Source organism: Siphateles boraxobius, unplaced genomic scaffold (assembly GCF_051911475.1).
Source record: "Siphateles boraxobius isolate OS27281-9 unplaced genomic scaffold, OSU_SipBor_1 111, whole genome shotgun sequence".
NCBI classification, from domain to species: Eukaryota; Metazoa; Chordata; class Actinopteri; order Cypriniformes; family Leuciscidae; genus Siphateles; species Siphateles boraxobius.
Window position 1 is genome coordinate 1,734,084 of NW_027508713.1, and position 9,594 is coordinate 1,743,677.

The 9,594-nt window shown below is 42.4% G+C and overlaps 2 protein-coding genes across 2 annotated transcripts; both read left to right on the forward strand.

The window, feature by feature from the left end:
- Nucleotides 1–1,404: 1,404 nt before the first annotated feature.
- LOC143706224 (zona pellucida sperm-binding protein 4-like) lies at nucleotides 1,405–4,334 on the forward strand. Its single transcript, XM_077197913.1, has 8 exons — nucleotides 1,405–2,089; nucleotides 2,167–2,354; nucleotides 2,947–3,044; nucleotides 3,350–3,507; nucleotides 3,594–3,786; nucleotides 3,856–4,003; nucleotides 4,074–4,146; nucleotides 4,232–4,334. Exons 1-8 carry the CDS (start codon nucleotides 1,426–1,428, stop codon nucleotides 4,306–4,308), a joined length of 1,599 nt encoding a protein of 532 aa, XP_077054028.1. The 5' UTR covers nucleotides 1,405–1,425; the 3' UTR covers nucleotides 4,309–4,334.
- A 2,336-nt stretch (nucleotides 4,335–6,670) lies between these two features.
- On the forward strand, nucleotides 6,671–9,010 carry LOC143706761 (zona pellucida sperm-binding protein 4-like). The gene is made up of 8 exons (XM_077199042.1): nucleotides 6,671–7,078; nucleotides 7,149–7,336; nucleotides 7,408–7,505; nucleotides 7,575–7,732; nucleotides 7,801–7,993; nucleotides 8,063–8,210; nucleotides 8,281–8,414; nucleotides 8,983–9,010. The coding sequence occupies exons 1-8, from the start codon at nucleotides 6,679–6,681 to the stop codon at nucleotides 9,008–9,010; spliced, it is 1,347 nt and encodes a 448-aa protein (XP_077055157.1). The 5' UTR covers nucleotides 6,671–6,678.
- The last annotated feature ends 584 nt before the right edge of the window (nucleotides 9,011–9,594 follow it).

Genomic DNA, 9,594 nt, shown 5'->3' on the forward strand with positions numbered 1-9,594 from the left:
TCGCCACACATGGAGCAGCGGTAAGGTTTCTCTCCTGTAGGAAATTAGATTAAAATAAAGAAGTACAGTTTTTAAATGATGCATTTAATAGAACAGTAGGATACTTAAAGTAGAAGAGAAATGAATGTAGCTTAACAAATGCAAAATATTTAGTTTAGTAATAAATTAATATAAATTACGCCTTTATGCAAGGGAATGTATAGACCTTATGTAGCCCCGCCCCTTTTCAGCGCTCCCCTCATTGTCTTTTGACTTCCGGTCTGTATTTTCACAGCGATCCTTCATAGGTATGAATGAACTGCTCGTAAAAAAATTCCCGGTCGACATTTGTTAAGACATCTGCTTTACAATGCTTATGATAAACATTACAATGCTCATGATAACTTTTGTTAACTCTACAATAAGTAAATCCACTTCACCAGCTAATTACTCCTGGACAGCGATGCCATAGAAATATACAGAGCGACCGCAAAAACGGAAAAGTTCAAAGACAATATTCTAAAGATGACGGCGCCCACGTTTCTCTGGTGCATAAGGGGTGCTTCTCAATATCCCTCCTCGTCTCCTCGTTCCTCTGTCCTCCATCCTATGACCCGGAAACCAATCGAGCTCAGCCATCTTGAAGGACATCTCAATTCTCTAATTGCACCGCGAGGAGGCGAGGATCGAGGAGTGAGGAGGCTTCCAGAGGGGTCATGAGCGAGGATACACAGGTGTATCCTATGCGGAAGAGTTTTATCGACTAAATGTGACGCGCGTATACATTCTCCTCCCCCTTCACATCGATCACAATCTGTTTTAATGTATACTTTACCTTTGCAGTTTATATAAACCACACATTACACATATTTCAACAGGGTATCTTGCTTTATTATTATTTATTATGAATTTCTTAAATAAACTTCAACAACATAAGGGCAGATCCTTTGAGCGCTGCTGATGGCGCTATGAAGTGACGCTCGAGTGATCAAGTATTACAATGTATAAAAAAAGCTTTCATTCGATTCCTCCGTCCTCATTTTCTTTCCTCGCGTCCTTCCCTCAAAACCTACAGGGGGTGGAGCTGAGACGCTAGGAAAGGAAGCGAGGAAAGGAAACGAGGATGCACAAATAAGGAATGAGCAGCACCCTAGGTCTATAGCTGCCTTGTTTAGGGTGGGCTGTCCCTCTAAAAGGAAAAACCTCTTTGGAGGAGTGGTAGGTGGATCATAAAGCACCCGTCAATTTGTACAATTTGAAAAAAACAAGGAATATTTAGTCTTATGAACCAATGGAATCACCCAGTTGCATAAACTCCCACTCATACAAGTCTGGAGAATCATGACTGTTAATGAAGAGGGAGGGATTATCATTAATCAGACAAAATCTGTAGAGTACAAAAAGACCAAATGACAGCATCTCAACAGTGTGGCTAGCTGTTGAACAATGGCAGGAAGTTGTTGTGCTGTTCAGTCTCTGGCATTTTGTGTGTGGTTCTGTGCCCTTTGTCATGCTGTTCCAAAGTGGAGTAATCTTCCCCAGAATCCTCAAACTTTGATGTTCCAGCAAACTGACCAGCGGGTTCAACAACCAGTTCAACAAGCTAGTCAACAGTTTCATCCGCAGTTTCAACAGCAAGCTAGTCAACAGTTTCCTCAGTCGGTTCAACAGCAAGCTAGTCAACGGTTTCCTCAGTCGGTTCAACAGCAAGCTAGTCAACGGTTTCCTCAGTCGGTTCAACAGCAAGCTAGTCAACAGTTTCCTCAGTCAGTTCAACAGCAAGCAAGTCAACAGTTTCCTCAGTCAGTTCAACAGCAAGCTAGTCAACAGTTTCCTCAGTCAGTTCAACAGCAAGCAAGTCAACAGTTTCCTCAGTCAGTTCAACAGCAAGCTAGTCAACAGTTTCCGCAGTCAGTTCATCAGCAAGCTAGTCAACAGTTTCCTCAGCAGTTTCAGCATAAGCAGCCAGTGGCACAGGCAGAGCCCCTTGACAAATGTACTGTAGCTGATTATGAGCAGATCCAATGTGGACCACCTGGTATCAGTGGTGCTGAGTGTGCAGCTATCAACTGCTGCTTTAACGCACAGCAGTGTTACTATGGGAAGGCAGGTAAGAGTTGAGTCCATGTAAAGGTGTTCATGTTAAACTGATCTTCAGCAATAGCCTGCTCTTTTACCTTGTTCCAGTGACTGTCCAGTGTATAAGAGACGGTCAGTTTGTGGTAGTGGTGGCTAGAGATGTTACGCTGCCCCGATTGAGCCTGGATTCAGTCCGTCTCCTGGGTGGAAATGATCCAGCTTGCAGTCCTGTGGGATCCACACCTTTCTTTGCTATATATCAGTTCCCTGTCACTGCATGTGGCACAAGCATGATGGTGAGTAGCTGCTTTGGGTTTTGTTCTGCATGGCTTGATCTTGAAGTTTTATGACTAAGTTGATTTGCATACGGGAAAGTTTCTTTACCAAGTCAAATATAATAAAACTCCTAAAAGCTTGCAATTATTTAACCAGCGAGAAAGTAAATATAATCTCAGAGGACTATTTATATTTAAGCAACCACAAGTACATTCTACATCAAGAGAACACTGTTTATCAAATAAAGGAGTTAAATTGTGGAATAGTTGCTGTAATGAGTTAAAACAAGCCACGTCTATTTTTGAGTTAAAAAAATATTTACAAGAGATTAACATTGGAAAAATATTCAATAGAATGAAAATTAATTAAATAGGCTTGCTTCTGGTGTGGACAATGGTCCTCTGTGTTAATGTTAATTTTATGAACAGATGTTGTCATTAATGAGTTGCATTTATGATTCTAAAGTTAAGGGCAGGCACAATAAGCTTTAGCTTCTGCCTGCACCTGGTCATCTATAGTGTTTGTTTCGAATGATTTGATTGAATGATCTGTAAATGACCAAACTGAAAGAAAGCTTGGAATGGACTGGATGCCAACGGTTACTATTTTCAGGAGGACAGTGGATATGTGGTGTATGAAAACAGAATGACCTCCTCCTATGAAGTGGGAATGGGACCACTTGGTTCCATCACAAGGGACAGCCATTTTGAGTAAGTGATGTAACATTATCATAAATGTTTATCTTTGACAAAAGCATACAAACTAGAGATGCACGGATGGGCTACTTCATCCGCAACCGCATCACAATACTCATCCGTCCACCATCCATCCGCACCAATGTTTTTGACCAATTTTCAAAACCGCACCCGCCCGCCATCTGATTTGGCGATACAAGGTGCTGCTGATGACAGCCGCGAGACTAGAAAACGCCCGCCACCTGCCCGAATTTAATCAAAAAAATTTCGTCATCCGCCCGATGTGCATCTCTAATACAAACTCACTGTTTGTTGTCCAGGCTTCTCTTCCAGTGTAGGTACTCTGGTACTTCTGTGGAAGCTATTGTTGTGGAGGTCAACACTGTTCCTCCACCTCCACCAGTAGCTGCTCCTGGACCCCTCAGGGTGGAGCTTAGACTGGCAAATGGTCAATGTGTCACCAAAGGCTGTGCAGAAGGTAAGTGTTTGTCCCATTTATGCCTAAATCCTTTTTAAAACTCCAGGTTGCAGCAGTTTCAAGTTAAGCACTGTATTCTTCGTCAGGGGACGAGGCGTACACATCCTACTACAGTGATGCTGATTATCCGGTCACAAAAGTCCTGCGGGAACCTGTGTATGTTGAGGTGCGCATTTTGGAGAGGACCGACCCCAACATTGTCCTGTTGCTGGGACATTGCTGGGCGACATCAACCCCTAGTCCACTCAGTCTACCTCAGTGGGACCTTCTGGTTGATGGGTGAGTAAGGCAGGTCTTTATCCATCTAGTGTGCAGTAAGGTGTTTCTGACTGCCTCTTTGCCTTTCAGATGCCCTTACCAGGATGATCGTTACCTGACCACATTGGTTCCAGTGGCTGGATCATCTAGTCTTCAGTTCCCAACCCACTACAAGCGCTTTGTTGTGAAGATGTTCACATTTGTAGATCCAGCATCACTGGCTCCTCTGCAGGAAACGGTACAGTACCCAGTGTGTCAGTTTTCAATTGTCTCTTGGTTCCTAATGCCAGCTTTGGTTCTCGTCTCAGGTCTTCATCCATTGCAGTACAGAGGTGTGCCATCCCTCTTCTGGCTCTTGTCAGCAAAGTTGCTCCAGGCAAAGTCAGTGCTTCCTGTTATTTAAACGGTTTAATTTTGCTTGCGTGTTAATTTGTGGGAGTGTTAATTTGTATTCTTGCACTTTTAGGAAGGGACGTTCGTTTAAACACTACCACTTCTGGGCAAACTGTGGTTTCTAGTGGAGAAGTGAGACTGATTCTTTGAGTATTTAATAAATGATATTAATCCTTGACCTTGTCTGACCACATTTTGTGCAATGCTACCAACATGAAATTGTTATTTTATTTGGTATGTGGAGGACAGCTGTAACTTCCAAACTGCTACAAATCTCCCCTTTTTTTTGCCACGGAGTCTCGTTGTATTAGGGGAAAAACCTCTATGGAAGGGAGAGAGGTGGCTCATAAAGCACCTGTCAATTTGTTCTTGCTGAATCTCAAACGTGCTGCGTAACACTAGAGCCCCTTTCACACAGCGCGTTGATCCTGGGAAATTGCCATAAAATTGCTAGAGTGCCTTCTGTGTGAACGCAAACATGTCTGAGGATTGATGCTGGAATGAGGACCTAGTAACATTGCGGGTACCAGTCCCAGACCTCGCCCTGTGTGAACAAAAGCCAGGACCAGTGGCGTAAGGTGTGTGTCGTAGTGATGATGCTGAGAATTCGTCAGCTTAGTGGAATGGTGTGCAATCTGCTAGTTTATGATTGAATCAGGACCGCATGAGCGTGGTTTCTAGAGAAATCGCAGATCGTAAGCAAAATTAGACTCTGTGGAGATATTACACGTCACGTGTCTTTATGGGATCTTCGTAATGTGGGTGTGTGAACGCACTCACAAATTCAGTAAAATCACTGGCAGTGTGACGTAACCAAAATCAAACAATCCCAGGACACACATTATCTGTATATTTTCCAGAATCTTTGTGTGAAAGGGGCTTAAAATAAACCTCACTGGTTCTTGCTGAAGCTCAAATGTGCTGTGTAACATTAAAATGAACCTCATTGATTCTTGAGAAAGCTCAAACGTGCTGCTTAACATGAGAATGAACTTCATTGGTTCTTGCTGAAACGTGCTGCGTAACACCAGTGTTGCATTTTGAAACGCAATCAAAACACACAGCAATGGGTGTACCCCAAGGATTAGTACTAGGTCCCTTACTATTTAGTTTGTATATTAACAATTTTCCACAACAGTGTGAAGGGGTACAAATGCATGCTGATAATACTGTTATCTTTACACATGTGAAAACAGCAGAATTAGCAGCTGAGAAGTTAAAAGCTGCTACAGTAAAGATTCAACAGTGGCTGGATCCGTCATGTCTTAGCTTAAACATCAGTAAATCAAAAGGATTTTTTTTCTCAAAAACACACTTTAAATCTTATGTAAATATATTTATTAATGGTGAAAAGATAGAAATTGTAAATGAGCTTAATTTTCTTGGTATAATATTGGACTCAAATCTGAGTTTCAAAAAACATGTAAAGAAAATGGTGAGGAATATTAAACAATATGGCAAACTTTGGACAAATTAGACAATGTCTTTCTTTTGATGTAGCTAAGGCTTTTATGCATGCTATGATCTTTTCTCACATTTCTTATTGCTTGACATGTTGGGGTCAAGCTGGTGAAATTGTTATTAAACCCTTAAAATCTCTATATAAACGGACATGAAAAATTTTAGATAAAACTAAACATTTTCATTCTTTTAGGATTCTTTTCATTCTTTCGTAGAAAAACAATTTTTTAAACTTTGACGATTTTAGACTTTATTCAAGTTTGTGTCTGGTTCATAAAATCCTAAACGGTCTGGCTCCTTCTGTATTACGTGATTTTAGTCATCTACGCTGCGACACCTCTGTGCGATCTACCAGACTATCACTTATGAGTATCTGTCTGGTTTCTTTTCGTCCTTCAGCATTTGGACTATCAACTTTTGCAGTGAAAGCCACAAATCAGTGGAATGCCCTACCGGAGGACATAAAAGGGTGTAAATCTTATGGTCTTTTTAAAAATGAAGTTAAAATCTTTGTTAAAATTAAACCAATTATGTAACCATTGAGATTGCTGTAGTTACATTTTTATGGCCTTGACGGTATGTGTGTATGTATGTATTTATTATATGTAAAAAAAATATTGTCCGTGTAATGTTATGTTAGTCTTGACCTGCTTGGGGGGTGCGGATGAAAAATAGCCTTTGGCTAAATCCGGTACAATACATGAATTGGCAATTTTATGTAAAAAATTGTGCATGGTCCCTTTACAAATAAACAGTAAAAAAAAAAATATTATAATTGATTCAAATTTTCAAAAAAGCCAAGTTTCTCCCAACACCACCTACAGTGCTAAATCCACTAATATGCTATTTTATGTATGTTTAATAAGAGTGGAAAAAAACAAGGAATATTTTTTCTTATGAACCAAGGGAATCACCCAGTTGCATAAACTCCCACTCATACAAGTCTGGAGAACCATGACTGTTGATGAAGAGGGAGAGATTATCATTAATTAGCCAAAATCTGTAGAGTACAAAAAGACCAAAGGGTAGCATCTCAACAGTGTGGCTAACTGTTGAAGAATGGCAGGAAGTTGGTGTGCTGTTCAGTCTCTGGCACTTTGTGTTTGGTTCTGTGCCCTTTGTCATGCTGTTCCAAAGTGGAGTAATCTTCCCCAGAATCCTCAAACTTTGATGTTTCAGCAAACTGACCAGCGGGTTCAACAAGCTAGTCAACAGCTTCCTGAGCAGTCTCAACAGCAAACTAGTCAACGGTATCCTCAGTCAGTTCAACAGCAAGCTAGTCAACAGTTTCCTCAGCAGTTTCAGCATAAGCAGCCAGTGCCACAGGCAGAGCTCCTTGACAAATGTATTGTAGCTGATTATGAGCAGATCCAATGTGGACCACCTGGTATTAGTGGTGCTGAGTGTGCAGCTATCAACTGCTGCTTTAACGGACAGCAGTGTTACTATGGGAAGGCAGGTAAGAGTTGAGTCCATGTAAAGCTGTTCATGTTAAACTGATCTTCAGCAATAGCCTGCTCTTGTTCCAGTGACTGTCCAGTGTATAAGAGATGGTCAGTTTGTGTTAGTGGTGGCTAGAGATGTTACGCTGCCCCGATTGAGCCTGGATTCAGTCCGTCTCCTGGGTGGAAATGATCCAGCTTGCAGTCCTGTGGGATCCACACCTTTCTTTGCTATATATCAGTTCCCTGTCACCGCATGTGGCACAAGCATGATGGTGAGTAGCTGCTTGTGGTTTTGTTCTGCATGGCTTGGAATGGACTGGATACCAACGGTTACTGTTTTCAGGAGGACAGTGGATATGTGGTGTATGAAAACAGAATGACCTCCTCGTATGAAGTGGGTATGGGACCACTTGGTTCCATCACAAGGGACAGCCATTTTGAGTAAGTGATGTAACATTATCATAAATTTATCTTTGACAAAAGCATACAAGCTCACTGTTTGTTGTCCAGGCTTCTCTTCCAGTGTAGGTACTCTGGTACTTCTGTGGAAGCTCTGGTTGTGGAGGTCAACACTGTTCCTCCACCTCCACCAGTAGCTGCTCCCGGACCCCTCAGGGTGGAGCTTAGACTGGCAAATGGTCAATGTGTCACCAAAGGCTGTGCAGAAGGTAAGTGTTTGTCCCATTTATGCCTAAAGCCTTTCTAAAACTCCAGGTTGCACTGTTTTCTTCCTCAGGGGACGAGGCGTACACATCCTACTACAGTGATGCTGATTATCCGGTCACAAAAGTCCTACGGGAACCTGTGTATGTTGAGGTACGCATTTTGGAGAGGACCGACCCCAACATTGTCCTGATGCTGGGACATTGCTGGGTGACATCAACCCCTAGTCCACTCAGTCTACCTCAGTGGGACCTTCTGGTTGATGGGTGAGTAAGGCCAGCCTTGCTCCATCTAGTGTGCAGTAAGGTGTGTCTGACTGCCTCTTTGCCTTTCAGATGCCCCTACCAGGATGATCGTTACCTGACCACATTGGTTCCAGTGGCTGGATCATCTAGTCTTCAGTTCCCAACCCACTACAAGCGCTTTGTTGTGAAGATGTTCACATTTGTAGATCCAGCATCACTGGCTCCTCTGCAGGAAACGGTACAGTACCCAGTGTGTCAGTTTTCAACTGTCTCTTGGGTCCTAATGGCAGCTTTGGTTCTCGTCTCAGGTCTTCATCCATTGCAGTACAGAGGTGTGCCATCCCTCTTCTGGCTCTTGTCAGCAAAGTTGCTCCAGGCAAAGTCAGTGCTTCCTGTTATTTAAACGGTTTAATTTTGCTTGTGTATTCAAATTTGTGGAAATGTTAATTTTTGTTTGTATTCTTGCTCTTTTAGGAAGGGACATTCGTTTAAATACTACCACTTCTGGGCAAACTGTGGTTTCTAGTGGAGAAGTGAGACTGATTCTATGAGTATTTAATAAATCATATTAAACCTTGACCTTGTCTGACCACATTTTGTGCAACGCTAACAACATGAAATTGTTCTTGTTTTATGTGGTATGTTGAGGACAGCTGTAACTTCCAGACTGCTACAAATCTCATTGTTTTCTAAAGCACCCGTCAATTTGTTCTCATTGGTTCTTGCTGAATCTCAAACGTGCTGCGTAACTCTAGAGCCCCTTTCACGCAGCACGTTGATCCTGGGAAATTGCTTTAAAATTGCTAGTGCCCTCTTTGTGAACGCAAACACCTCCCGGGATTGATGCTGGGATGAGGACCTAGTAACATTGCTGGGATCAGTCCCAGACCACGCCCTGTGTGAACACAAGCCAGGACCAACGGCGTTAGGTGTTGTGTCATATTGATGACGCTGAGAATTTGTCAGCTTAGTGGAATGGTGTGCAATGTGTTAGTTTGTGATCTAACCAGGAAAAATCTGCATGAGTGGGGTTTCTAGAGAGAGAAATTATAGATCATAAGCAAACTTAGATGCTGTGAATATTACACGTCACCTGTCTTTACGGGATCTTTGTGACGTGTGTGTGAACGCACTCACAAATTCTGTAAAATCACTGGCAGTGTGAAGTAACAAAAATCAAACAATCCCAGGACACATTATTTGTATATTTTCCAGAATCTCTGTGTGAAAGGGGCTTGAAATTAACCTTACTGGTTCTTGCGGAAGCTCAAATGTGCTGCGTAACTGCGTTCACGCCGGATGCGAATAGCGCGTCAAATTCGCATCTAGTTTGACGCTTGACCACTTTGTGTTAATTCGTGCGACAAGAGTGAAACAACAAAAGTTTGAAGCGAAATTTACGTGCGTCACGCGTGTCAGAGGCGAAGGTTTCAAAAGTTTCGAACCCCGTTGGCGGCCATCTTTTTACAAGATGTTTGTTGTTGATGGGTCATTTATCGAGAGAGTCACCGCTCTGTATTTGCTCTGGAGAGCAGAACAGCGGCGTAGGGATCATCGCTGTATTTGGGTCCACCAGACCCTTTGGAGGCGAACCCAGTTCGGCGAGTTTCACCATTTGCTCC

Excerpts from the sequence above, each read along its gene's own strand:
- LOC143706224 (XM_077197913.1), top strand. The coding sequence starts at position 1,426 with ATGGCAGGAAGTTGTTGTGCTGTTCAGTCTCTGGCATTTTGTGTGTGG. Across the intron at positions 2,090-2,166 it reads GTGTTACTATGGGAAGGCAG|TGACTGTCCAGTGTATAAGA; the intron begins GTAAGAGTTGAG and ends ACCTTGTTCCAG. Across the intron at positions 2,355-2,946 it reads CATGTGGCACAAGCATGATG|GAGGACAGTGGATATGTGGT; the intron begins GTGAGTAGCTGC and ends TACTATTTTCAG.
- LOC143706761 (XM_077199042.1), top strand. The coding sequence starts at position 6,679 with ATGGCAGGAAGTTGGTGTGCTGTTCAGTCTCTGGCACTTTGTGTTTGG. Across the intron at positions 7,079-7,148 it reads GTGTTACTATGGGAAGGCAG|TGACTGTCCAGTGTATAAGA; the intron begins GTAAGAGTTGAG and ends CTCTTGTTCCAG. Across the intron at positions 8,415-8,982 it reads GTATTCAAATTTGTGGAAAT|GAAAAATCTGCATGAGTGGG; the intron begins GTTAATTTTTGT and ends TGATCTAACCAG.